This window comes from Amia ocellicauda, chromosome 18 (assembly GCF_036373705.1).
Source record: "Amia ocellicauda isolate fAmiCal2 chromosome 18, fAmiCal2.hap1, whole genome shotgun sequence".
NCBI classification, from domain to species: domain Eukaryota; kingdom Metazoa; phylum Chordata; class Actinopteri; order Amiiformes; family Amiidae; genus Amia; species Amia ocellicauda.
Window position 1 is genome coordinate 21,965,789 of NC_089867.1, and position 27,383 is coordinate 21,993,171.

At 47.5% G+C, this 27,383-nt stretch overlaps 2 protein-coding genes across 10 annotated transcripts in view; both read right to left on the minus strand.

The window, feature by feature from the left end:
- iffo2b (intermediate filament family orphan 2b) overlaps nt 1–3,056 on the minus strand; it is a 41,047-nt gene extending 37,991 nt beyond the window's left edge. Inside the window, exon 1 of one of the 4 annotated variants that reach the window (XM_066690509.1) lies at nt 1,957–3,056. In XM_066690509.1, coding sequence (XP_066546606.1) covers nt 1,957–2,495 — 539 coding nt within the window. In that variant the 5' untranslated portion in view covers nt 2,496–3,056. The remainder of the gene's footprint in view (nt 1–1,956) is intronic. The other 3 variants (XM_066690510.1, XM_066690511.1, XM_066690512.1) reach the window with 3 other exon arrangements.
- A 4,114-nt stretch (nt 3,057–7,170) lies between these two features.
- Nucleotides 7,171–27,383, minus strand: part of ubr4 (ubiquitin protein ligase E3 component n-recognin 4) — a 48,173-nt gene continuing 27,960 nt past the window's right edge. For all 6 annotated transcript variants that reach the window (XM_066690941.1, XM_066690938.1, XM_066690940.1 and 3 more), the window contains 39 exons: nt 26,938–27,156; nt 26,646–26,814; nt 26,265–26,409; nt 26,002–26,087; nt 25,682–25,769; nt 25,225–25,418; nt 24,794–25,033; nt 24,385–24,523; nt 23,979–24,104; nt 23,730–23,858; nt 22,921–23,264; nt 22,481–22,571; nt 22,076–22,160; nt 21,770–21,897; nt 21,495–21,627; nt 20,977–21,134; nt 20,609–20,718; nt 20,164–20,305; nt 19,939–20,020; nt 19,564–19,737; nt 19,217–19,338; nt 18,719–18,916; nt 18,371–18,451; nt 18,142–18,229; nt 17,686–17,813; nt 17,420–17,527; nt 17,179–17,298; nt 16,852–17,042; nt 16,551–16,724; nt 16,362–16,461; nt 15,773–15,991; nt 15,509–15,622; nt 15,161–15,303; nt 14,711–14,836; nt 14,366–14,560; nt 13,837–14,061; nt 9,993–10,083; nt 8,644–8,806; nt 7,171–8,526 (listed from right to left, as the gene is read on the minus strand). In XM_066690941.1, the coding sequence (XP_066547038.1) occupies nt 8,462–8,526; nt 8,644–8,806; nt 9,993–10,083; nt 13,837–14,061; nt 14,366–14,560; nt 14,711–14,836; nt 15,161–15,303; nt 15,509–15,622; nt 15,773–15,991; nt 16,362–16,461; nt 16,551–16,724; nt 16,852–17,042; nt 17,179–17,298; nt 17,420–17,527; nt 17,686–17,813; nt 18,142–18,229; nt 18,371–18,451; nt 18,719–18,916; nt 19,217–19,338; nt 19,564–19,737; nt 19,939–20,020; nt 20,164–20,305; nt 20,609–20,718; nt 20,977–21,134; nt 21,495–21,627; nt 21,770–21,897; nt 22,076–22,160; nt 22,481–22,571; nt 22,921–23,264; nt 23,730–23,858; nt 23,979–24,104; nt 24,385–24,523; nt 24,794–25,033; nt 25,225–25,418; nt 25,682–25,769; nt 26,002–26,087; nt 26,265–26,409; nt 26,646–26,814; nt 26,938–27,156 (5,633 nt within the window). In that variant the 3' untranslated portion in view covers nt 7,171–8,461. The remainder of the gene's footprint in view (nt 8,527–8,643; nt 8,807–9,992; nt 10,084–13,836; nt 14,062–14,365; nt 14,561–14,710; nt 14,837–15,160; nt 15,304–15,508; nt 15,623–15,772; nt 15,992–16,361; nt 16,462–16,550; nt 16,725–16,851; nt 17,043–17,178; nt 17,299–17,419; nt 17,528–17,685; nt 17,814–18,141; nt 18,230–18,370; nt 18,452–18,718; nt 18,917–19,216; nt 19,339–19,563; nt 19,738–19,938; nt 20,021–20,163; nt 20,306–20,608; nt 20,719–20,976; nt 21,135–21,494; nt 21,628–21,769; nt 21,898–22,075; nt 22,161–22,480; nt 22,572–22,920; nt 23,265–23,729; nt 23,859–23,978; nt 24,105–24,384; nt 24,524–24,793; nt 25,034–25,224; nt 25,419–25,681; nt 25,770–26,001; nt 26,088–26,264; nt 26,410–26,645; nt 26,815–26,937; nt 27,157–27,383) is intronic.

Genomic DNA, 27,383 nt, shown 5'->3' on the forward strand with positions numbered 1-27,383 from the left:
AAGGGAGAAAAAGGGAATCATGTCTAATTTACAAATGCATTGAAATCTAATCTTCGGATCTGAGGTTTGGTGGACTTGCAACTAACTAAAGAGGAACCAGAACATAAAATATGGAACTGAAAACAATAACAGCCGGAACTAATTTTCATTGAATTACATAATAGTATTCGTTCAAATTAAAATGACTTTCAGTGCAGAAAGCATCGGATTTATGCATAGCAGTTATGAAACCCAAACACATAATAAGTTAACTATGAGGGAACAACTGTCTTTTATTGCCTAAGGATAAGACAGACAGGTCTATTGAATAAAACAATATGCCATTACATATTAGATTAGGTCCAATGAGTTGTGAACTTCACATTTCATTACATCAAATGCCAAACCCCCGCTTGCTAAACTGCTTTTCCTGGTCAAGTGTTTGCATGTTCATGAAATGTTCAGGGCAGATGCTAACAAGGAAGCTAAAATACAGGTTAGAAATTGATACACAGATCTGGTCATACCACACACTTTGTTTGATATCGTTTATCCCATAAGCAATCATATTCCAGATCTAAATAAATAAACAAATAAACACAGCGTTGCCAATATAACTTCTTTGCAATGCAAATGAAGAGGGGGAATTAACATGAATGGAAATCTTTCAAACTGGAAGGACAGCTGTGTGCAGAGGTCTGTGAGAGAGTAAGCTATGCAGTTTGCAGCACTGGCCTGTGCCATAAAGTGAAGCTCTAGAGCTCAGCAGACTCTCCAGTCCAGTTCTGTCTCCAGTCTTTTACATGCAAACAGGAGGTAAATAACATTTTATCATCCCAATCCATTCACAGGGCAGGACATTGTCCACACTTTCAAGTTTCTTTTACAGTGGCACTCCCCGGCATTATGCGCCTTTATTACTGCAGCATACGGGACAGGAAAACACAGACACTACATCAGACAACTATATATTCCTGAGGAAGAGTTTATGAACTGCTTCAGTTGACGATAAGGGCAGGGAAACGTGTTATATCCGTCCAGGCTAACGATTAACATGTATGATCTGATTGGGAACATCATACATGAATGAAAGATGGCACACCAAGCCTTACTAAACGTTTACTACACACTTGTTTCTGTTAACCTTATGAAGACGTTATTATCTCTATTGACTGTATGCGATGTGTTAGAGAGACAAACCCATGAAGATATCTGATATAAAACAAGCTGTGACACAGTCGTTGATTGTTCAACTGTAAACAATGTTTGAACATGTATATATATATATATATATATATATATATAGATTAGCAGTTAGATCCAACTATTCCGCTCATCTCTGATACCGTTAGTTGGGTTTGCAGTCATCCATGCCATCCTCAGTCAAGAAAGACAATAAAACTCTTCGTTGCATAGCTGTGAGAATAATCCAGACACTTTATTTCCACCAGGCTTCTTCTGAGAGGCGCATTAAACATCCCCACAAACACTGCCACCTCATCCTAGCTAAATCATGTTTGCTGTACTAAAGGAAAGGTCCATCCACCTCAACCCATGGCAAATCAGTCAGTAAATACATGGAATGCATTAAATCAGCCCTTGTTGTAGACATCTTCATGTGACACACAAGCTTTTGTGCAATCTCAGAAACCTCCACCAGCACCAGTATGGGGACTCGCTACTTCCACAAGCACAGGTCTCCTGCGTGTGCTGAGCTGTGATCTACACACCGAACAGCACTGCGCTGTCTCCGTATGCGGGCCCGGTCTAAAGCAACATACAATCATAAAACACATACTACACATCTAATGCACCATCTGCGCGTCTGCGAGGCCCTGCATAGCATCCCACCAGACCCTCCTCTGGTCCAGCTGGGCAACTAGATCATTGATCTGGAGAGATTTAGATGCGAGAGAGATGCGTCTGGCATCCTGGACCAAACCGACCCACGGGTGCAGGACGACAGGCGCCACTTACTTTCTCCTGTACTCGTCCCTCTCTCGCTTGACTTTGGCCAGCACGTTGTAAAGCGCCCTGATCTCCGGCGTGATGGTGTCGATCTGCACCCCGACCCCGTCCGGGTGCGTCCAGCTCACGCCGGGCCCCTGCAGCGTCTCGAAGCGCTCTCCGTGCCGCCGGACGTGCGTGAAGCTCCAGATGGTGCCCGGCAGGCGAGAGTGCAGGTACGGCGGCACCGGCACGCCGTGCTCCGGGGACGTGAAGTCCGTCTGCACCGCCTGCTCCCGGGTGTACAGCGCTCGGTAGCGGCACTGCTCCTGCACGGCTTGCTGCAGCTGCTTCTCCAGCAGCTTGTTGCGGCGCTCCAGCTCATGCACCTTGGCGAGGAAGCAGCGGAAGCGCAGGTTGAGCGTCTTCAGGACGTGGATGTTGGATCCCAGGTCGTTGCGCAGGGCGCTGGTGACCGCCGTGCCCGAGCCGCCGGCCGGGGCTGCGCTGACCGGCACCACGGCCACCCCGGCGGCCTGGGACAGCTCCCCGAAGAGCAGCGAGTTCATGCTTTTCTTGGGCAAAAATCAAATGAACAATGACCAGAAAGAGAGAGATTTGCAGCCAGTTACGCAGGCGTCAGTGGCCAGCCTCTGTTTTGCTGATTCATGTATTTCAAAAATAGAACTAAAGAAATAAATTGATGTAAAAAAAAAAAAAAGATACCGGGGTTCTCGTCCCCTCGTCCCCCCCAAAAAAGGCCAGAGTCCTCCACGGAGTTTCCTATGCTGGGAATCCTTGACCGGAGGCAGGCGATGCGGATGGAGCTGGTGCAGCCATTGCGTGTGGGCAGCAGCCCCAATGCTCTGTTCGGCTCCAGCGATGAGAAAAGGCTGCTGTGATGGATGGTTGGATGGATGGATGGAACCAGAAGACACAGAAGGCGAGGCGTCAGACGCAGACGAGCCCGGGTCCCGGGGCTGCTGGCGCATCCATGGCTGTGAGGCTGTGAGGCTCCGCTCCTCGGCGCTGCTGATGCTGTAGTGCCTCCCGGTCGCGTCCGCCTCCTCTCTTCGCGGAGAGACTCCCGTGCGGCGGCCGTGCGCCCCGGTGCTGCCTCCTAGGGGCGCCGGGTGGAGGTACAGCAGCTCCAGCGCAGCCGACACAATGTGGCCGGAGCTGAGCAGCAGCGGTTACTGTGTGAAGTGCGAATCTGTCACTGTCATTAGCGGGCATTAGTGAATGTCTTCCTATTTTACCACCGTGCGATAGTCTTCTTCAGACATCCCGTAATAGTTGTATTCGTCAGGTAAACATCACATGTGTCACAGGGGGGCACGTTGTAAGGATACATTGATTCTAACAAGTTTAATTTAATGGACACGTTTATGTTTTGTTTTTTGTGTCAGTAAAAGTTAAAACAACAACAACAACATCAGCACAATCAAGATCAGAAATAGGGTGTGAAAGCAATGCAGTTTTCACAGAAAATTCATGTTCTAGACCCTATAGATGAGCTATGAACCGTTTACTAAAATTGCTGCTGTAACATGGAGTTGTACTGTCTGGAGATTTATTTTCTTCTATAACAATCTGCCATTCATAGGATTTTTTGTTTTTCTCTCCTCCATGCCTAATGGTTCATTATATGTCATGAGTGGTTTATTTATTTTGTTATTGTCTGTTCATTAATCTGCGAAGGGCGCTATACAGATGAACATTGAATTGATTGATTGATTGATTGATTGATTGAACAAGCTTTCCTATAAATCTTGGAAGTTAAGATGAAATCATTTACAGGAACTTCTCCCAACATGTTCACATGTGTTAAATGGGATTTAGGTGGAATTGATTTAATCTTTCAATTAAATACATACCAAAAACAAAGGTTAGGTTCTGCCCTGGGGTTAACTCTGCCTTCAACGTTTGTTTCTCTCTGTTTGAAATAACACCTCTCTTATGTAACTTAGGATACTTTTGAAAGTGATACATTATTGCAAGTTCAGACATAATTGTTTCATACAAAATCTTAAAAACTGGTTTATATTTATCGGGCCTTTGAAGTAAACGGTTTAAGGTTTCCATACTCCAGGGTTGCATAATATGAACTGGCAGTTAAGACACCTACACCCTGCAATAAAAGAAAAGGGGGGGAGAAAGAGAGCAGAAAAACATTCTTAAAATCTGATGCATGTATAAAATTAAAAATGAATGTATAGCTGAAAGAGGAAAAGGTAAACACCATCAATATTGGTGAAATAAATCAGAAACGTGTAACACACTGGCCTTTTAATAAAACGAGCCTTTGCTACACAGACACAATACAGTTACAGGAGAGTATTGTATTCCCTACATCTGTTAAAACCAGAAACAAAGGGCAGAGGTGACAGTAGGTGGTGGAAATTCAAAATGTATCTGGTGTTGGCTCCCTTCTGCATCAATGCAATGGTTCTGTTCCATGATGTTACCACAAACATCTCAGCCTTATGCAAATGCCACGTCGAAAGTGTGCATCTCAGGACAGACACACATGATGGCACACGCAAACGGAAAATCTGCTGGCTTTCCATTCCCCGTTTCCCCGCTGAGCCCGTGTGAAGGGCAGATTCTGTAAGAACGACGACCCAAAGATCTCGCAATGTGCTGGGACCGGACCCCAGGGACTCCAGACCTATTCTCAGACACGTGTAACATGTTTGTTGTTCGTCCTTACATTTCAAACGATACCTGACTGTGACCTGAGCTGGCTGTGGTGGTAGTGGCTTCATTGAGACGAATAGAACTAGGCATTGAAATGTCACAGATGTTGTGGAGATGAAACTGTAGCCAATCCACTGGGGACCCAGACCTTGCATGGATGGCACAGCTCAGTAGAGTTAAAGATGTTTGTTTGTTTGTTTGTTTGGGAATGGCATCAAGCCTATCAAGCAACACATATAGATATAAAGTTCTCCATATTGGATTGACTGCCTTCCAATTCACATGATAACGAAAACAATACCGAATACCTCACAGTCTCCTCCAGATCTACAGATTGAAAACTGATACTGTATTGACAATGGGTTGATTGCCCAATTACGAAGTCACAAAGGGATCTGTCATCCGAATTCAGACTGCAATCCAGTTTGACCTGTACTTCAGCGGTCATCGCTTTTGTTTGGTTAATGTTACCTGGTGGAAGAATGCAACCTAAACAAAGACGATGGTGTGTCTTGCCATTCCACGCAACATAACTGGAATAGTTTCCTTCTCCGTGTGGATTTCTCCACTTTCACACAAACAGGCCTGGGTCTCATAAACGTATCTGAAGGACCAGTGCTTCCCCTCGCAAACGTATCCAAACACAGCATAAGCTCTATGGTATCAACAACAAACAATATCAAAAATGGAAAAAGCTCATTCTCATCTTAAATAAATCATAAAACAATGACATTTGGGTTCGTTTTCTCTGAATTGGTCTTTGCGTTTCCCCATTTGTTAAGTTTTCGAATTGCTTTGATTAATTTTTCTATTTGTTGTGTTACTGTTTTGGAATTTAATTTGTTTGGCTGCCATATGAAAATACCGAGTCTAAGCCTCTATTTTATTTACAGCAAACCTAGTAACATGCATTCCTGCCAATTGCAGTGTAGGTGTGCCAACAAAGGGTTTTTTTAATAAATCAAAAGGCGTATTGAATTCTACATCTGGCAAAAAACTAATAAATAAATGTTGCAAACCCTCGGGCCGTTGTACTTATAGAGGGAGAGGTGCAATAATCAGAAATGTCATCTCACCTGTTAGAAACAAATTAACGATAATGGTTTTGTGCAAGGCAGCAGCCGAAGACTAATTTACTGCTCAGAAACATTGATTGTCATCTTGAATCTATAGTTGGGTCTAAGTAGTGAAATGCTAGAAGAGGCAAAGCCAGTTTCTACCCTTATTATTAAATATAATCACCTAGCAGCAGACAGGACCTTGGGCTGTTTTCATAAGAGTGCCAAATCATTTTCAGCCCAGCAAAATAACTCCCACCAAAGCTGTACAAAAATAACGACAATCGCATCCGAGACAGGATCTTGAATATTCGTTTTGGAGTTATTTAAAGAAGAAGAAAACTGCAATCGGGTGTTTACATTCATCACTTAAGTATTACTGCGATTGAATTCTTTACCTGACTGCGGGGCTCACAGTATTGGCAGTGCACTGGTCTCAATGATAACCCGTGTGTGTGAGATCCTCAGGATTTGAATACAGCATCTACCTCCCTGGGTTGTAGTCCCTCTCAATTATGCCTTCAGATTGTAGCTCCCTTTCAATGTTAGATTCAAGTTTTTCTTCCTGGTGTTTGCCAGCTGCAACACTGGCTCGCGTTTCCACATTTTCCCCAGGTCTCTCATTGTGGTCATATGGTTTCAAATTCAGAAAACATCCGAGGCTCTTATAGGTTTACCTTCACCTTTTTGTGAACCATTTGATCAGCCCGAGTTGTCAAGGCCGTTTTGTCGGTTTTCAACAATTCTTGGAAATCAGATTTCCTGGTATTGTCTTGGCCTATTCCAAAGGATTAAAATACCTTAACTAAGCGGTTTATGGTTCATTTACTTTTCAGATTTTTACATAAAAACCAAGACCTTTTAAATGCCATTTGCACCAAGTACTAGACCAGAATTACTGCAACCCTTCCCAAAATTTATCCCATTTCAGAAGTACCAGAGTATGCATCTATACAGTAGGTTTTCATACTGTAATTGGTTGCAAAATAACCTTTCGCTGAAATCAGTAACCTAGGTTCAAATAGACCTATAAACAGTCCTATCCGAACAAGGATATTCAAAATTTAGGTCAGAGCGGAGCAGGCTTGATTTTAAAATCTATTCATTTAAGTGATAGTATGTGTACTACAGTTACAATTACCAAAAGAGACTTTAGTTAAAATGTATTATTTTTTGTAGCTCATCTCTACATCAAACCAGTGAGACAGGAGGTCACAAGCCTCCTCTGGCATTAGCTGCAGTCAGAACTCATTTCAGCTTTTAAAATGCCGGGCTGTTTTTAAAGCTCAAATCTCTCCAGCTCTGAGCCGAACTGTAGCTCCTCACAGAAGACATGCTGAAGGAATGTACCTTGTGGTATTTGCTACATATCTAAACTGAGAATGCCCTAGTTTTCACAAAAGCAAAACATAAACAATCCCAAAGCAAGTCATTATAACCTCTATTTGATGTTTTGTATTTCAGAGTGATGAATCAAGACAGACAGTCAGGTATTACAGCTTTATTAATCTTTAGCTAATCCAAAAAGCAGACATTCAGCAACATTTGCACAGTGTAGCAGCAGGAATAGGCCAAAAACAAACCAAAAAACAAACCAAAAAAAGAAAAATCACTGAAGGGAGTGAAAGTCCTACATCATGCATTCAGTTCGGAGTACAAGGGGCGCCCTTTGAAAACTTGCATATTATATATCATTCTTTATTCCTCCGCGAGATTTCCTTTCCCACCGAGATCACCGTCTGCGGCACCGTACTTGCAAATACAAGAACAAAGTCATCATCTGGATCCTGGATGTTGGATATTTTCAAGTCATTTAGTTCATTACAATCTTTAAATAAAAAATAAAAAAACCTGGGTAGAGGACGGGTGGGGAGAAGTGGTGGAGACCAGTACTTAAATAAAAATCAAACCGAAAAACAAACCCCACCAAAATCATCAGAAGAATCGGACTTCTAGAACAGAACCAGACCGCTCTGACCGCTTGCGCAGGCCTACAGAGAGCGATGGCGTCCAGACGTCGGGGATCACGTCCGCAACACGGGGCTTTTAAACGCCATTTAAAAACAAACTGTGTTCTGGTCTGTTCCTTGATCTTTTTTTGTTCTTTTCTCCGTTTATTTTGATACTAAATAAGAAAAACACCTAAACACATGCATGCTGCTTTAAAACATAAAAACCAATAGCACGCCTATTCTGAATTTCCACAGACTACAGCCGAGCCCGAGCCGGGGACGCGGGACAGGTTAGTTCAAGCTCCGGCCATCTCCGAGGAAGTCTGTTTTTATTTATTTCGGCTTCTTGGAAATTAATTATTTGTATTAAAAAACAAAAAAAAGTATCACTCCTCGTCTATGCACTGATTGTATTCCGGACAAAATTACTTGCAGGTCCACGTTCGTTTGCGACCCAAAACAGGATCAGACAACAATGGGTGTTAAAACTTTGATTCCTTCATGTATCAATGGTTACATTAACATTTATTTGTATGGATGCATAAACTCTTAAGGCTACACTCGTTGTGTATGTGTTTTTTAATGTATTTAAGAGTTACAGGTGAGAAGAGTACACAGTCAAACTGAAGGCTGCTGAAGTGAGCGGTTTTGGGCGGAGGTGGTGTCTGTGCTGAAAGAGGTGGTTAGGAAGCCCTCAGCCCCCAGCTCAGTCATGCCCGGAGGCGCCTGCTTCAGAGCCCTCATCACTGCCCAGGCCCCCGCGTGGGACGCCAGCGCAGAGCGGTCACGCGTCCAGGGTGGAGGGGTCCTGCCGTGGGGACGCGCTCAGGGCACAGAGTTCAGGAGGTCCTGCAGGAAGCCGTCGGGATCTGGGATTTCAGACAGGAGGCCTAGGAAATAGGAGGGAGGTCAAGGGTCACTCGACGGTACAGCTCCGCGACACGAACGGATCCCCGCAGCCGCGAGGTCGGGGGCCGCGAGCGAAACGCCGAGGGGCTGGTACTGACCTACGACGTCCAGGAACTCAGAGAAGGACTCGGCGGGCATCAGCTCCTCCTGGAAGGTGCGCAGCACCCTGTCCGAGGCCTCGTAGATGGGCATGTCGTTGTGCCGCACGTACTCCGCCAGCGAGAAGGACCAGCCTCCCTCGGTGTTGCTGGTGGGCACCTTCTGTGAAGCGAAGACACGGTGGCATTAGGGCCTATTCTCGGGCCTTCCCGCGTTAATGTGGACGTGAGGCCAGGAGTAACTGCCTTCACAAATGTCCATCATCGCCCCCCCGCCCCGGCCAAGGTAACTCTGGGAACTCAGCGTTTGCTCTCACCCCAGCCCTGTGCCATATTTCACAGGAGAACTTCATGTGAGAGAAAAACACTGAGAACTATTGAAGTATAGGTGGCACATTTCACACCTGCCAAAACTGGAAGAGTAATACATGTACTGTGATAAAATGAGACAAAATACTGCAATCAGTCGTCTGCAAAATCTGTGTTGCAAATGGTTTTGTAAATAAAGAGGAAAAAAAATAACTGGCTGTGGTTTGAACACCGTGTACATTTTCTCTGCCAACATGTGTTCTTCAAAACGGGTAAACATGTCACGATCAACACTCTGAACGGCGAAGATCTGAGAAAACAACTCAGGTTTCATCTGTTTGCCGTTCCAGCGTCGGGAAAAACTAAAATAAACCTAAAAAGCCCACCATGCGACAGACGGCCTCCGGAGAAATCCCGCCGCTAAATAAAAGTGCGAGGAGCCGTGCCAGATTTAACTTAAAGACCATCCTGATGCGCCGGGTTCGTTTGTGAAAGTCTAATTGCTGCGGGCGAACCCGTGTCTGAATACCTGAGCAGGGCAGAGCAGCGGGGATGACACAGCTAAGCCGCCCCTGTCATCACAAGCACTGTGTGGCTAATCTCGTTTCATACACGGCGATCCATCTTCGGGGATGTTTGTGATGTTTACACTTGGGCCATTCCCTTATTTAGGCATGCATGCATTTAAATGGCAGGTTTAGGTGAATCCTGCTAACGAAAGCCTGTCTACAGCAGTACGCCCGTCTCAGAAAGTGAAAGGTTCAGGGAGCTGCTCGACAAACACGCGTCACTCCACTGCACTGCTTGGCTGTGCACCGATTTAAGGACAGAGATCTTCATGGCAGTCGGGGGGAATTACAGTGTCCGCTCTTGGTGTAATCACAGCTCTGGAGAGAAGGTCATTGTTGCCCTGCTATTGCCTGGTCTAAAGTTAACTCACAAACAGCACAGAGACTCCGAGACTAGGCATTAGGAGACACAGTGGAAATTTTCTTCAATTTCCTCGCCCACTCAGTTTCTATTGAAGGAACGTCGGTTACCTTAAACATGTCATAGATGAGATCCACCAGGCCCCAGAAGAGAAGAGGAGAGCGGTACACGGCATATTCCTTCACAGCTTTGTCCGTTAGTCTGCAAGAAACAACACACAACACCGATCAGACACACAGCACGAACACGCAATGCCGCCGTTCCCGATCAGATCGCAGAGCAGACCCGGTTCTGCCGAGCCTTAAAGGAGACCCACACAGTTCATTCAGAATGAAGGAGAGCACGCCTCAACGTCACAAAGTCTGCTCTGATGAATGAAACTTGAAATACAGACGCTGCCCGAAGTAAATCTGAAAAATAATGCTTTACTTTGTTTCGCTACAAAATGGCAGCTAGACGTCTTCTGGTTCTACCGAGTGTTGGAACTGAATTCTAGTTGGCGTAGCTCTTCATAAAACGTAGACTATGCTTTCCGATGCGAATAATCACGCATCTATTCGAGTCTCTCTCAATATTCATCATTGTAAAGAAGCTGAGCACGGGCTAATAGAGCGATATCCACGTAGAACAATACGCATACCAAATCTTATGAAACAGGACACGATCAGACACTGCGATACATTTTTCATCTCTCATCTTACAGATAAGGCCTTGAGAAAAAGCACGTAATTTTCCGTTATTCTGTTCCTCGCCAGTTGTTCCCCCTAATAAAACGAATTCAATCAATCACTTTTTATTTGGTACAGCACCCTTCGCGAAGTTGCCACAGAGCGCATCACAGGATCACACTAGGCAAGACTGCGATTAATACAAACGGTAAATCATTGGGCACGGAGGAGAGAAAAACAAAAGCTCCTACAGGATGACAGACTGTTATAGGAGAAAGATCTGAGGCTCCACAACGTACGACCCAGGCCTAATAGCTGCTTCCCCTCCAGGCAATGCAAATTCATTCAGCTGCCAGTAAAATGCCGACTATGTGCAGATAAGCCTTAATGAAGGGTGTAGTATATTGATTACGAAGACGACAATGCATCCACTTTGCATAGAGACTGTTACCCCTTTTAAATGGAATGCCTTCACAAAAACTAGAACGTCAGAACCTCTCGATCGATCTTGTACCGATGATTGAGAGAATTCTCTGCTTTCCTAACGCTTACCTCCAAAAACATTAATGCCAGGATTTAATTAATGATTGGAAAAATAAAACTCGCTCTTGCAAGCTAGAATAAGGCTGCCTTTTGCCCCGAGGTACTTAAGCTATTATAGCCTTCGTATGGTGAGGCAGAAGAATGCGCAGAACCAAATTAAATCAATGGTTTCAATGGCCTGTCTGCAAGTCGCCTTTGCCGGCCAACAATGGGGCGCAAATCCGCCAGACAGCAGCCTCCTCAGACCAGGAATACAATAACCCTCTTGAGAAATACAGCCTGGCTCGTTCGGGGTCTGTTAACGGGATGCCTTTTGGTTATGCTTTGTTAAACTATTTAGTCGGCGAACTGACACAAGGAAAATGTCCGACCAGGCTGCAGGAAATGGTAATTACAGTCCGGGCTGTGATAAATGCAAGGGTCTGAGTAAAGGGCCTGTTGTTATCGACTCCCTGTTCGCTACTGGAAATTGAATTCCCACAGCGACAGATCGGTGCCGTCGGGTTCTCGAAAATCCGCACGAGCAGAAACCGAAATTCATGGGAAGGGTCATCAGATTAGCTCATCGATCTGCTGTTTTTGTACGTTTTAACAACCTAAAACAGTCTAGAGAAAGGAAGGCATCCATAAGGAATAAAATCAAAGAAATAATCACGTAGCGGCTGTTCATGGTTTATGGATTCGTTTCGTCCTGCATTAATGGCAATTTAAAGGCTGTATTGATTGAAGTAGAGAGGACGGCTCTACTAGAATAATGTTGAACAGCAAAATCCCCAAATGGGTTGATCAAAGGAGCCACTCGGGAGGGGTAACCGAGTAACTCAGCACAACTGTTCAGTTTTATTATCTGCCACATAGCCAAAATGCTCTTTTTAATTGTGCAATCTCTAAATCCACATGTAAAGGAAACCAACTAAACCTGTGTAATTCGCTGTTAAATGTGCAGTTAAGCATGCGTGTGTGATCAATTCTGTGAGAAAGGCTTCGCAAAGCTGATGTTAACAACTATTTTTCAAAAACACCTAAACAATACAGGATACTAGACTATGTTGGTTTGAAACGGCACTATTCCTCCTCATTAATATTGTGGTTTTAAAAGCAAAATTATATTGTTTATTGTTAAAAAAAGGGTGAGGCACCCCCGACATTTTTGTCATTATTAACGTTTGCTTTAACGATTCTACGTTCCAGATAACTGCCAACAAAAAACACAAACCCATTAAAACATCTCCCTGAGCATCCTCTTCGTTTGGAGTCACGTTTCATCGGTTGTAGTCGTGCAGGAATTCAACGTGAGTTCCATGGAAAACACACCCGAAAGCGCGCTTCCCTTTCACACAAGGGTCTAAATTAGGGCATGCGAATAATAGTCCTTGATTAAAGATACTTTATACTCGGTTTGCAATTTGGATCATTGTTCTCTTTGTACTCTGACTTTATTCATTCATGGAACCAACTCCAAAGAACACAAAATAACCCCCCTGGCCTGATATGGGAACACGGCATGCTCTATTGCAAGGTTTATAGTAATCCTACCAGTGTTTTCTTTCTCCGGTGTACGTATTGCAGGTGTCTGGTGTATTACCTTAGAGCCCGTGCTTAAATTGTGCCACAATTCAGAGTCAAGGTGTTCTCACCCTCATGGTAGACAGTTTACAGCGCTGCTTTGGACAGAATGGCAGGTCTGAGATAAATTATAGTCTGCTGCTCAAAAAGGAAAGTGGACTCGGTTGCGCTTAACGAGCAGGTGCCAGAATCGTGAAGCCTGGTATGAAAGATGAGGCGGTGCAGGGATTGGTGTCGAGTCACTCGCCGTTCAATCTCTTTCGTGGCGGAAAGAGATGATTTAGGGTCATTTTTTTAATAACCTGCTTATGGGGCGATGGAGAGAAACCAGATGTTTCCAGATTAAAATCTATTAATCTCCCATTGTCAAAATGAGCTACAAACCACTCCGTTTTGAAAATGGCATTCAGGGGCCTTGTGTTCTGCCAAAAAAATTGAGCAACACCCTAATCCAGTGCTTTTCTCAGCTGTTGAAGCAGAACAAGTGCTTGACTGACAATTTCAACTGAAGAAAAAACATCAAATAAAATAATCTATAATAAATAAAAGGCATTTTATAATTCAAAACATTCAGCTTAGAGTGCTATTTAAAATGCTTTTAAGTTCTTAAGAGTCACAAGTAATAACTGGATAGAAAAATAAATTAAATCAAGTTGAATTTGCTTTCCACTGTGAACTACGATGGTGGGCCTCAGTCTGGATCTCCTTTGAGACTGGGAGCGCTAATCTAAAACAGCAGGCTTCCACAGATCGGCTCCGAGAGATGCGTCTCAAAACATTTACCCACTAAAACAGACACAAAACCACCCACCATTAGAAATCAATTCCCTGCTTCCCTTAAATTATGTTCTTCGCACTGCCCGAGCACGGGTTATAAATCTCCTGCACTCGTCTTGGGGGGGACCTATAATTTCCAGAGCCCGGCGCTCCCCATGTGCTTTGTGTCCAATTACCCTGCAGCCCTCATCGCACACATGCCGCTCTGAAGCAGCCCAGGCCTGATCAATAAGTTGACAGGCGAACAGGGAGGAGAAATGCATCTGAGATGGCCGCTGAGGATCTATTCATGTTAAATCAGAAATATTGGGAGCCAAAAATACCACTTTTTCCCCTTGACCAGAACTAAACATTTCCTCGTTTCCACCGGAAGTGCCAATCGATGGCTACTGTGACTCACTTGCTGGCGCCCCCTGGTGACACCTTCCGGGTGTGCGCGGTGACGAGGAGGCGGCGCAGGAAGTCGATGCGCGTGGCCCTCCAGCGCTCGGGCGGCAGGATGTGCATGGCCAGCACGGTAAAGTAGTGTGGCCCGTCCACCTCGTACGAGCCCTCCACCCACTTCTCCCGTGGCTGCTCCAGGAAGCTCTGCAGGTTCTTCTCCTCGCGGGACGTGGCCCTGGTCCTGCAAACGGCAACAGCCCACCATCAGAGACCCCGACACAGACGAACGACCGAACACAATGGCGCGAGATGTTCTTGTATTAGTCGGTTTACGAGACAAAATCACATATTCACGCCAAAATACGACGGAACTCTGTAACTTCCTCGAAGCAATTACCGACTTAAAATCGGTCTTGATCACCCTGTTTTTTCCTGGGCTTCAACCCATAAAGGTCTTAACCCATAAACCTGGCTGCGGCTCTGCAGGACTCGCAGTGATCCAAGGCCTCAGAGCGATCACGGAGTGAGAGCGGTGGGTCACGTACGTGTTGAGCACGTAGAGCACGGTGTGGATGATGTAGGGGATGAGGTGGATGTTGCTCTCTCGGCCGCCCCCGCCTGTGTCCACGCTGAAGGACTGCTCCATGGCGAAGCGCAGGAACAGCAGCTTGGTGTCGTGGATGTTCAGCTGGTACGTGGGCTCCCGCTGGCCCGTGCACTCCTGCAGATATGTGTTGTGCCTGGGACCAGAAAGAGAACGAATGTAAGCGCACAATCTTAGTGAACCATTTCCCCTCCTGTTCGGTTTGAAAAATGCCACTTTTACTACTCCACAATCACATTTAAAGGAACAGCAGGATTCACAAGGAGTAACGGGGGACGCGGCTGACCTGGCCAGGCAGGTGGCAAAGGCGGACTCGGGCACGTGGGGCCCCCACACGGGCAGCAGGCCGTTGCATTTGGTGTTGGCGTTCTGTAGGGCAGCGCTCTCCCATTCCTCACGCCCACGCGCCAGCCTGGAAAACACATGGGAGACGGCGGCGATCAAAATCAGCTGTCCAATGGTCGTATCATAGACTTATTACTTTCATTTATGAATACAATTAAAAATCTGTAAAATAAGACCAAAAAAAAACTCTTGCAGCTTTAGGGAGCAGGAAGAATTTGTCTTAAAAAAAACAAGCCTGCAAATAAACAGGTGATTCATTGTGGTTAGCAGGAGAACTTTCCGTTTACAGCATCAGCCAAAGAAAGTTTCAGTGCGAATGCCTCGGGCTTGTTGGCATTGAGAAAGGATGAGTAAACGTTGAGCAGCCAGGAGTGCACAGTGCCGGCCATACCTGACGGCGGCGAGGTGGCAGTCGTAGTGGACGATATTGAAGTGCGAGACAGTGCTGTAGCCCTGCTGCTTGCGGGGCTTGTTCTCAAACTCCTCCAGAGCCACGCGCTTAGTGAACGTGTAGATGCCCAGAACCTTCGTGGGCTGTGGAGAGAGAGAAATTCAGGCGGCACAGGTTAGTACAGGCTAAGGCAGGAACACATAATGCATTCTCTCATCACTTCTCAATCTTGGGAGAGAAACCTCAACTGTGGCACATGACGGTGTACTCTGTGAAATCGCTGTTCACACAAAAACAATAATTAGAAATGTTCTGCAGGCTAGATCACGATATGCCGGAGCTCCCCACCTGAAACTTGTAGCCTTCCCGGCAAATGCAGCATGTCAGGCCTGGCTCCTCGATCAGCTCCTCCATCTGCTTCAGCAGCGAGGTCTTGGTCACCACCTGGCCCTTCTCGTTGGTCTGAAACACATGGGCACAATGGACTTAGACACTCGGGACACTTAGACCTCGGGATCAGGTCGTACCTCAGGAACACCAAGCCGTTCTCACAGCAAAAGCGGAGATTCTAAACCTGGAGACCATGTCCCAGGGCTCTGCAGACCCACGCACCGTCATTCCCAGAGTGCCGAGTGCCTTCTGCCGCATGGCCATGGCCATCCTCTTCTTCTCGGCCCGGGTCTCCCTGCGCGCCGCGTCGATCTTCAGGTTGACGTCGGCGTGCTCCCGCAGCGCCTCCAGCAGGTTCTCGGCCAGCGTGCCGATGCCCTCATCGCTCGACACCTGCTCCAGCTTGTGCAGGTTGGTGATGGAGTCCGTGCCGATCAACATCTGGGAGGTAGACGGCGGGAGAAACGGGTGATCATTACAGGTCAGGCCAGGAGCCGGGTTTGGACTACAGCTGTATCGACAAGTCTCTGATGGACCCTAGATATAATTTTCAGAGCTGGACCACATGACATTAGCTAATGCAGATCGTTTATTTGACTTCTGTTGTAAGGATACATGGTGACTCAACTGTCCCACTGGTCTTCTAATAAGCAAAACAGACGTTCGCCATGAACATCCGCTCACAGTTGATTAGCACTAACAGCTGCTGTGAGGTAATTTTAGCACTAGCAGGCAGCCGAGGCATCCAGCACAATAAAGACAGCTGTCAGGTAGACTCTGATGTGAAGAGCAGTAATAAAGGCTGACGCACCTGTGTTGGGGGGTGCTGGGTGGCCAGTCCACGGAGCAGCCTCAGGATGAACGGCAGCGCCGGGCGAGAGAGGAACTTCTTCCACACGTCGGCGTCGAGACTGAAACAAAACAAGCGTTTCAACACGGTGCAAAAGAGGCGACAACTACATTAGTCAATCCTGGTTTTGTGGATCGAAGGAGAGCCTACTTCTTGGCACTGGGGATGTGCTTCTTCATGTAGTCCAGTGCGCTCTGGGTGATGCCCTTTTGCAGGATCAGGTCCTTGAGCTGGTGGCCGTTGCTGTTGTTCTTGATTCCCGCGGCAATCTTGCAGAAGCAGTCCAGGAAGACCTTGTCGTCCGCACTGTGCTCCTCGTCATACCTGGAGAGAGGGAGGAGGTGAGCAGGAACGCCCGGTTGACAACCCTTAAAAGGTCCCGGAAGACCACCAACGACAAGAAACGACCGCAAGGACAAGGACCAATAGTAGATCCACGGCAGGCGCTCACTTGTCAAAGCTGCAGCAGGGCTTGAATCGTTCCACCAGGATCTGCATCTTCTCCAGCTCCCCAAAGGACAGGTAGGGGATGATGCGCAGCAGGCCCTGCAGCACGCTGGGGTTGGAGCGCACGAAGGGCGTGTTGATCTGATCCAGCAGCATCACCAGCTGGTCCTTATCTCCCGTCAGCAGCAGATTCCCCTGCGAGAGGAGGAGCAGAACATGCATTCAGTTCCATGTTTAAGAGGCAGGATGGTTTCTGGGACGCGTTCCCTTCCATGCATCTCGGCTGGAGCACTTCTAAATTTCAAACGGGGACCGGAGAAGGACCACTCACCTTGTCTTCGGACACGGTTTCGGCATTGGCTTCGTCCAGGATTATCTCCATGATGCTGAGGACCTGCTCTGCGATGGACGCTCCTCCACTGTCCTTACTCTCCTGTTCTGCCACCAGCGCCTGCAAGAAACACACACACACACACACACATCAGCAGAGGGGCATGGTTTCTGCAGTACAGACTCAAACCTGCTTACAGGGTCATATCGAGGTAATCTGGGGGCAGCGTCAGTGCACTCACCAGGTTCAGGGTGCCCAGCATGACATTCAGAGTGTTCATCTCAGGTTTGACCAGCTGCTGACGGTTGATCTTCACTTTAACGCAGTAACTGAACAGCTTCAGCAGGACCTGAGAGAGGAGAGAAACATAGAGCAAGAGGCAGAGGGAGAGAGAGGTCATTGTTGTGGCAATCTCCCTTTACTCCTATAATCAAACTGCATTCACAATTGAAGTGAGAGATGCACTGAAGACACATTTGATATTAGGAGCGGGGTTATTCTACTCACAGTGAGCAGGTGTCTCCCCTGCTTGAAGTCCCTGATGCCAGCCAGTCGGTTGAGCATGCACTCCAGGCCCCCGCACTGAGCCATCACTCCGGCCATCTTATACACCTCCTCCTCGTCCTCCTCTTCATCTGCACAGCAACAGAAACACACATGGAGAAAGTGTAACTCGGGCACCGAATGTTTTGCACAAAATCATTTTAAATGCCAGACGACAGATCTTGCCCGTGCCTCGGCAGACAGTGTCGAGACAAATTAGCGGTTCAAATCTCCTGCTGCCGTGGCTAAGTCCGGAACATACAAATTGTGAAAGTGGCCCAGAATCGACAGAATCGGACATGGCAGCTTGGGTTGCGTTTCAAGGGAAGGACCATGTGCCGCACTTCCACATAAGTCTACCAAACTGGGGCGTTGTGACACTTTCTTGGAGTTAAAAACGGCGACTTTTTCCTCGGGTACCTGTCGTAGAGTCCAGAGACTCGATGAACTCTTCCGTGGCGTCTCCCAGCAGGCCTCTCATGCGATAGATGATCCGCATCGGCTCGCCCTAAACCAGGAAACGGCACCACAGTCACAAAACGAACGCCAACACAAACCGCTCCAACCGTACAGAGATTTGATTAAGATATGAAACTGAACCGAGATGCAAATCATTTAAGCAGTGATGGAGGTGTAACTCAACACTTACCTCATTAGTGGGGCACCAGACTTTCTTATAGACTTCAGCAACGGGAAGGTCCAGACTGATTATTTTATTGTTCACCAGCAGCTAGAGACAGAAACACACACATTTCACATGAGCTACAAGCTTTTGAAAAAAATAAATAAAAATTACATTTCTGCATGGATGGGAGATGTTAATGTTTTCCAGTGCGTGGGCTGGACAGAAGTCTACCCGTCCAACACACTTGACAGCAGGGTAGAGGTTTGCACATAGCCTCAGCTGAAGAGAGCATCATACTAGAACAAAAGGTGCACAGTTGTCACACTGATGTGATTTGGGGGGGAAAGAAACACTGGTCAGAGCGCACAGTACCTCCATGCCACTGTCGTCCTCCAGCAAGGCCACCAGGTCACAGTCCTGACAGATCTTGTTCTTGATGTCCCTCATGAGAGGACCGATGCCCGGCTCGTTGCTGCTGTAGGGGTTCCCCGGCATGCGGCCCTGCAGGAAGTCCTCTTGCTGGGGGTCCTTCTCCAGCGTCACGAAGAACTCTGTCACCTCATTCTCCTCCTGGGAGGGGGGCAGAGACAGGCGCACAGATCACATAAAGGAGGGAGGTGGCCACCAAACCTCAGTTCACTTGTTATTTAGGGAGGAAACGGCACGCAGGCGTATTTGGGCGGGACATTACTTGGGGTTTAGAAGCTGGCGGGTTACTGTGCCGTTTGAGATCCATTACGAACGGGGAGAGGAGAGCTCTCGGCGGGTTTGCAGAAGATTCTCTCCATCTATGGACAACGTTTGTGCCTTTTCTCTCTTTTATCCCGTTTTCGACTGAAAAGCACCCCAGTGAAAAGCCCAGCCACTCACAGGGTAGATGATGCTGCACAGCCGCTCGAAGATGAACACCGGGGTTCTGTAGTCGTCCAGGTTGTAGCGCTTGGCCGTCTCGATGCACACCGCCATGAAGGCCTTGGTCTCTGACTCGGTTCCTAGAATGACAAGGAGTTCAGTTTAGATCCTGCGTTCTTCAGAGACACAGAAACAAGAATTTCCAAAAGACGACGTTTCCAGGAAGACTGTGCGTTTGAACACAGAGCTGAGCCGGTGTCCGTCTGAATGAAGAGGGAGCACACCGGTCCTTCCGGGAGCCAGGCTGGCGGTGGCCCGGTGCGTGATGCATCATGGAGCCGGCTCCGGCTACGGGATACCCTCACCTGTGGTCATGTCCTCCAGCATCTCCAACAGCATGTCCTGGGTCTCATCAATCAGCTTGGTCCTCTGCACCACTAGCTTCCTCAGGCACAGGTAACCATTCAGCACCGTGCCCACCAACCTGCTCTTGAAGTGCCGCTTGATGGACTCCACCTCCACAAAGGATGACAGCAACCCTGCGAGAAAGGGAGAAAAAAAAAAAAAAAAAAAACTCATATCCACTGCTGGAGAGCTCTTGGCATCTGGCACCTGGCACTGAGGTCTGTAAGTTCGAACCCTAAAACTACAACGTGAACATTGAACATGACAATTCTGACTCGGGATGCCCAGGTGAGGCTGTATGAAGATCACAGTTCATAAACGAGCAAATCTACTACCTGTCAGGCTCTTCAGGGCGTATCCTTGCTGCAGGTCTGTGCTGAGGGTGGCCTCCTCAAGGGCGAGGAGATGAGCAATTTCCTGGACAAACAGAGACGGACACTGAAACCTCGGCCTCTTGCAACTACTGTCCCACACCACTAAACTGCTTCATAAATGATATAACCCGTATCCTAACACCTAAAACGTATCCAGGTGGAGCAGCAGAGGGACACTGCCTGTACCTTGGTGATGAGGTTGCCGATGTATGGCAGGACCCCCCGAGCGGCCAGGTACACCTTCCAGTGAGCTGGCTTGATGAGTTTCTGGTAGAGGGCCAGGTACTCCGCCGCACATTCGCCCGCGATGCTCAGCTCGTCCAGGTAGCTAGAGAAGAGAGGAAAACTTAGACCTGCAACTTTCAAGTCTTTAGTCAGACTGACGCAGACAATAAAATGACAGTTTTTCCATATAGAAACACACCAATGAACAGTGGAGGTTCAGTGTCTGGTCAGTGTGTGAAAATGGACAAACTAAACCTTCAAAATGGAAATAAATATGATGTATTGTTTTTAAACTGGCTTAGGCACAACTGTACAGCTGCACAAGACTTCGGAAACTGACTAGTGCGCTATACTGTTCGGCATCTTTCCGGCTCCTCTGTGCCGCAGCCCGGCAGAAGCAGCATACCTGGTGAGCAGGTCCAGGACTTGCTGCTTGCGACTGGGGATGGTGGTCAGGGCCTCTACGATGGTGCAGGCTGCCTGCCGGGCGGCCTGGGTGGCCGGGGTGAAGAGGACCTGAGAGATGAACGAGGAGAACAAAAACTCAAGATCTCCCTCGGCCTGGAAGCACATGTTCTTTATACTCTAACAAAAGGGCCCTTTCCATAAGAGATTCCATAGAAATTACAGTACACAACACAGTATAGCATTTATTCAATCGATTTACTGGGCAGAACGCATTTTTCTCCTGCAGCTGATATTAAATTATACAGCGTCACTAGCGAACGATCAGCCTCCCACGCATTTAAAACCAGCCCCCGACTGCCCCTCTACCTGCTGAAGCCAGTTGTTGTGCCCCAGCTTGAGGTCCAGTGGGGACGTTCTCTTTCCTCTCCTGCTCATGAACTGCTTCCACTTCCACACGTACTTCTCCAGCAGGTACTGCCGCCGCACCTCTGCCTTGTTGAGGGGCTTGGTGACGTTCTCCTGGCCTGTGGAGGACAGTGCACAACCTGCTTCAGTACAGCACGGACACTGCAGCACAGCAGCTGGGGCAGGGAGGTCAGCAATCATCATACTGACAAAACTATGCCATTTAACCATAAGATACAGTCAAGATGGCCTCTCCCACGATGGGCCCTTTTCTTCCACCAGAATCTGGCCTTGGTTTGATACCAAGACCTAACAATTTCAGACTTCGAGGCAGTATAGACACTATAATTATAATAAATAATAAACACAAACCAATGTTTTTGGATTCCTGGAAAATACTTTAAACTTTTTTTAAACTTCTTTAAAAGACTTTAAACGGTTATTCCTCAGAAGTGATACAGAAGTTGAGATGTATTTACCTCCCCGGGCTGGAAGGCACTTTTTCCAGGCTTCGTACGATGCTTTGGGGTCCTTTTTGAGCCAGAGCTGGGCCTGTGCGTGGATCTCATTGCTGTAGGGTTTGACGGTCGTCAGCGACTCCACAGCAGCATCCTATCAAGGAGTAAACAAATGCGACGTTTAACTTTGATAAGCAGACATAGTATTTTCCAAATTGATCTCAGTGGAGATTGGATATTACATTTTTCCATACTCCAGGTAAACTGGACTGGGCGCTTAGTGAGGCAGGTTTTACCTTATTTTTCTTGCTAGTGGGAGCTGGGGGCTTGATGAGTTTCTGCAAGATTCTCAGGCACATCAGGGTGATGTTCTCCACCACCACCGGGGTCTTGATGTTCACGGCCATTAGGAACAGGCTGAGAGCTGGAGGAGAGAGTTTTAAACATCAAGCGTCAGGCTCAGAATTAATAAAAACCAGAGGGCTGTCTGATTCATTTAAAATCTTGCGATATCCCGCGGTTCGTGAGGAAGTCTAGGTGTCATCCCACCACGTGTGACCAAAGCAGCTGTTGAGGCAGCTTGGCTCAGGACTCCCACTCACCGCAGCGCAGCCGCAGCTCCCAGCAGCCCCCTTCCTTGGCGATGGAGTCGGTGAGCAGCAGCATCTCGTACTGAAGGCTGCTGACCTGCGAACACAAGTGGAGTCTCACTTACAAACGGCAAACCCACATACCTACCACTGTATCAACCACACCTCGGCCCGAAGGGTTAAACTTCAGACTTTCAAGATCGCAGTGTTTTTCTTAATTTAAATAAAATTAAAAATAAAAGTAAATATTCCAGCTTAAATATTTATACTTTGTAAGGGAGCTGGACTCTGTGGCACTGTGTTGATTGATTACTGCTGTATTTGGGGGAAAAACAGCATAACAAATGCATCAACAAAATCCATACATCATTATCAATGGCTTCCCCAGTCTCTGATCTAACGTGTTGAAAGACTCACTAGATCGGGGTTGGCCCAGTGTCCCTTCAGGGCAGCAGACACCTTGGCGATAATAAGGTCGTTCATCTGCTGCGTGGCATCCGGGTGATCTCTACAGCGAAGGGAACAAGTCGTACACTCATTAGAGACAGCCGAGAGGGAAACTGTTCATTCAGTCGGCACACATAATTACTACTCTTCCAAGTTGGCAACTTCAGCATCGGGGTGTGGACAAGAGAAACATGGTGTGTTGAAAAACAAAAACAGATCACCTTGGATAATGGCGTCTGGTTAATGACTTAATAACCATTACGACAATAAAAATAGCTGGTTGTATGTTGCAGTTAATTATAAATCCCCATAATGGAATGTTCCGATCATGAATTATGAACCAGCCCTGCGGTCACAGACTGGGCCGGGATGTTCTCCGCCACCTGCGGGAAGCCGGGCGATGGGCCTACCTGGTCAGGAGGCACATGAGCTGGCGCACCTCCTCCCGCATGGCCGCCGTGCCGCGCCGCAGGTTGTACTCGAAGAGCTCGCGGATGAGGCCCTGCAGCACCAGGATCTGGCGGATGGCGGTGTTGGTGGCCAGCGCGCGCAGCAGGGTGATGCAGTGGCCCGTGACGGCGGACGCGCAGCCGTAGCACTTGGTGGAGGAGGTGTGGCCGCAGCCCAGCACGGACAGGGCGCGGTACTGGCTGGCGGTGAAGGTGGGCTGGGCCGTGGTGCGCGACGACTTGGTGGCCGCCTCGCGCTGCTGCAGGTCATATTCCAGCAGCTCCTTGCGGGAGGCCAGCACTTTCTGAGGAGGGGAGCGAGACGAGATGGGCATCAGGCCCGTCTGAGGGGTCAACTGTGCTGGAGTACTTATTGCAAAAAATTATTAAAAAGGACCTCACAAAAAATGACAACAGGGTATTAAAAAAGGGAGGCAAAAGCATTAGGGACAGGAAAATCTAACCTCTTTCCTCACTATTTTAAACTTATATATTCTACCTCTGCATGTCTCAATTTCAGGAGTTAAAAGATTAAAAGTTTTGCCTTTTAGCTGTATTTTTCCATCATGCAAAGCCAACAATTAATACTTCCAAGAAAAACAAAACCTAAATGTCGCCAAGAATTCAAGATTCCATTCCACTTCGAACATTCTAGAGCACGGTGTTTACGGAAGCCCTTTCAGAGGGAGTTCCGAGGTAAGGTGCATTTAAGGGGAATCAAAAAGTGCTTTAGGGGGATTTTGTACTCGTCCGTTCCAATCCCCTCTCACCTGGATGATTTTGGAGAGCTCGTCGAAGGAAGTCTTGCAGTCCCCGCAGTACTCCTGGGCCAGCTGCTGGATGTATCTGTTCACGCTGGCCGAGGAGGTGCCCAGTCCTGCCCCGGCACCAGTGTCATCCTGAGGGCATTCAAACAAGGCATTAGAGGGAGAAAACCGAGCCTTGCCAGATATGTGGCTAGTTGAGGAAAATGAAGCCTCTGTAGCGATCTTCAGAGCTGGACTGATGCCAGGGCTCACCTGTGGTTTCTCTGGAGCCGCTTCATTGACTTTGGACAGCAGGTTCTCAAGCTGAGGCCGATGGCCCATGAGTTGATGGTACACACGGTCCGCCTTGTCCAGCAGGGTGTTGATGTTAGTCACAGCCTGCAAGATGAAACAAGACTCAGTGCTGCATAAAAAAACTTCAGTTATATCAGAAAAAGATTGTATTGCATTCATGGGAACCAGTGTTTGTGTACCTGGTGTCCTGCTGCAGCCATTTTCAGCATGAAAATTGTTTATTTTCATGTCATTTGACTGTATAAATTTGCTGCTTTATACACATTTTTTTTCAGGTTCTGTGATGTTGTGACAGAGATAACAAACAGCTCCATACTACACTCAAGAGACAGGGCAAAAACCTGACGCATACAAAGAAAGTTACCTTCTTCCGGTCCTCCTCATTCTCGATGGGGTCCACCGCGCAGCAGGGCTTGGCATACAGCATGAAGTCAAAGCGGGCGTATTTGCAGAAGCCGCAGGCGTTGCATAGGAAGGGATCCTTTTCATCATAGTTAATAGACCTGAAACAGACAAAACAAGGAATTTGAACATGCTGCGGCCTGTCGCCCCAAATCACAGAACACCGACCTGCCAGGAAAATACAACAACCCCCAAAAAAAGGATATAAAACAGATGCCTCTACTTGAGTTACCTTGGAATTCTGGGAGATTTCTAATAAGTGCATCGTAAACACAGAAAAGAGCAGGCAACACGACGAGTCGCATCCCGAGCGTGAACACTACACCGATAGCCGACGGGTGAGAACTGTGCTCGAGGTCTCTGGGACTCACCGACACTTGTGGCACTGGTAGACGTTCTCCCCACAGTTGCCGCACACGCCAGGGTTGGCGGGCACAGAGGCGCTGCAGCGAGGGCACTGCAGGGTCTCCGTGGAGGCCTGGTAGTTCTCATAGAAATCGGCAAACTCGATCATCAGGTTGGAAGCCACGATGGGCAGGGGGAGGTCGATCTTCACCTCCGTCTGACCAGGGGTGAGCTGGACCTTCTTTGCTTTGTGCCAGCGTGCAGGTCTAAGGGGGAGAAAAAGGAAAAGAAAAGCCTGTATGATAGGTATAATCAACTGACAAATGAGATACGGCACTGACAATGATTGATCTGGAAGATATTCGAAACAAACAAAAAAAAACAGAATCCTCATTTTGTTTAAGTTCCCTTTGTAAATCTGGGCAGATTAATCATGTGGCGTGTGGAGGGCACTCACTTGTTCTTCAGCTCCACGATGGCCTGCACGGTTCTGTTGTTGTAGTACAGGTTGATGGTGCGCACCATTTTGGTGCGTTTGAGGTCGCCGATCTTCACCGTCACTTTGCTGATAGTGTGGCTGCCGATGAGTTTGACCACCTGTTGGGTTGTGGTGTAGCGGGTGTCCACTTTGATGGAAGATAGCTTGATGTTCTGTGGACCCAAAGACCAGGATGTAACCAAAATCCATGCCACTTTCATGCCACAGTCTCTTTATTGTGTCACCCCTACATTTGTTTTTAAATTAAGCACGTTGAGAAATATTTGAAAATGCCCATATTACACAGTGTTATTAAAAAAAAAAGCAGGAATTAAATGTTTTCCGACATCACTAGCAAATGTGTTAAGTGACATGACCATCTCATTTAAAGGCTTTATGAATATACATCTCATTAAATATAAGCACTATAACTTACAGAAAAGGGCACTTCGGGATTGTTGCAGACCAAACAGGGGTCGCTTTCCAGGTAGTAACCGTCAAACTCCACCAGCCCCGACAGAGTGCTGAGAAACCGAGAAGAACAGTGATCATGTTGGCAATGACAGTTGTTTTTTCCCTTGGATCTGCTCAGGTTCTTCAGTCATTCACAGGTAAACATGACTATCCATTAAGAAATATGAAACACGCTTCAGATCAAGACAAAATATGACAAAATAGTTAACATCTAGAATGGAAAAGTCTAAAATCTGGATGTTTTTGGTGTGTTCACTGCCCGTGTCTGTAGGAGAGACTCACTTGTAGATGTTGGAGTTGGGGTGGTTTGTGAGGATGTGGTTTTGTGTTCTCAGAATCTCAACTGCCTTCTGGGAATATTCCTTCAGCTGCGACACAGAAAACACACATCAGATAGTGCCACGCAGTCCTAACTGTTCAAAGATACACTATACTTTAATCCTATCTTTCCCCAGGTATTTTCCTAAAGGATGCAAAACCTGGAGATTGAAATGGACACTTTAAATGATCAGCACCACTCGTTTCAGATATCCATCATTAGTCACCTTTTTCTCCGTCTGTGGCGTCTTCAGAGAGAAGTAGCCCAGGAGATCCACAAACTGCGCTGCTTTGCGGCCGTACGCTGGGAGCTCCGGCCAGATGGCCCAGGTCAGGTCCAGCAGAAGCTCCTGCTGAGACTTATTGGAGTTCCTGGAGGAGAATTAAACTTGGTAATCAGGCCCTGCATAGACCATAAACTAGAGGATGCAGGTCAGGTTCAAAACTGAAAAACATGGAACGGAAGCTGTATTCACATTAATGCTCAATCATTAATAGGAAGGCTGATATTAAATTTGATTCCATGTTTTTCATGATCTTCTAGTCGAGACGATCAGATAAGAGGACTTTCTGTAGGACCATACATCGTGGTGCCAGGGGGTCAGTACCTGTAGATGTGCAGTGCCAGACAGTGGGCCTGCCAGCGCACCGAGGAGGAGTTGGACTCCAGCAGGAAGCAGCGCAGGAACTGAATGAGGGTCTCCTTGTCTGCGAACTTGTTGAGCTGGCTGACCAGAGCTGTGCACAGCTGGTCCTCCTGGCTGCCCACGCCCTCACCTACACACACACACACACGACAGACCACACAGACACTTCAGAATCCAGCGACACCCTTCTCGTGCTCTGAATGTTGTCTGAACAGTGAAAGTAACGCTTTCTAAGCCCGGCTGCGATGCTCACCATCCTTCTCCTTCTCCTTCTCCTCCTTCTTGCTCTTTTTGCTGGAGGACTTGCTCTGGGAGCCGGACTGGGAGGCACCAGAACCGCCCGCCCCGGACGCCCCCGACGAGGTCGACAGGACCTTGCTGCCGCACAGAGCACAGGAGAGCAGCTGCAGCAGCACTGGGGACACGCCCTCGTCCACCAGGAAGCTCACCTGCAGCAAGAAGTACAGCACCGCTGGAGAGAGAGAGGCACAGAAAAGAAAGGTTATTAAGTTAAGATGCCACAGACCCACGGACGACAGCAAGAGTGAGCAGCAGCTCTGTTCAATATGCAAACCCTTGATCTCCACAAACAGGGTCAATGAATTGAAGCGAGGAGTAATCTAGATTGAAACTGCAGAGACCAAAGTATACTATCCTTGAGTAAGAGTTTAGGGGCTTCCCTCAACTTCTCTATCAGAG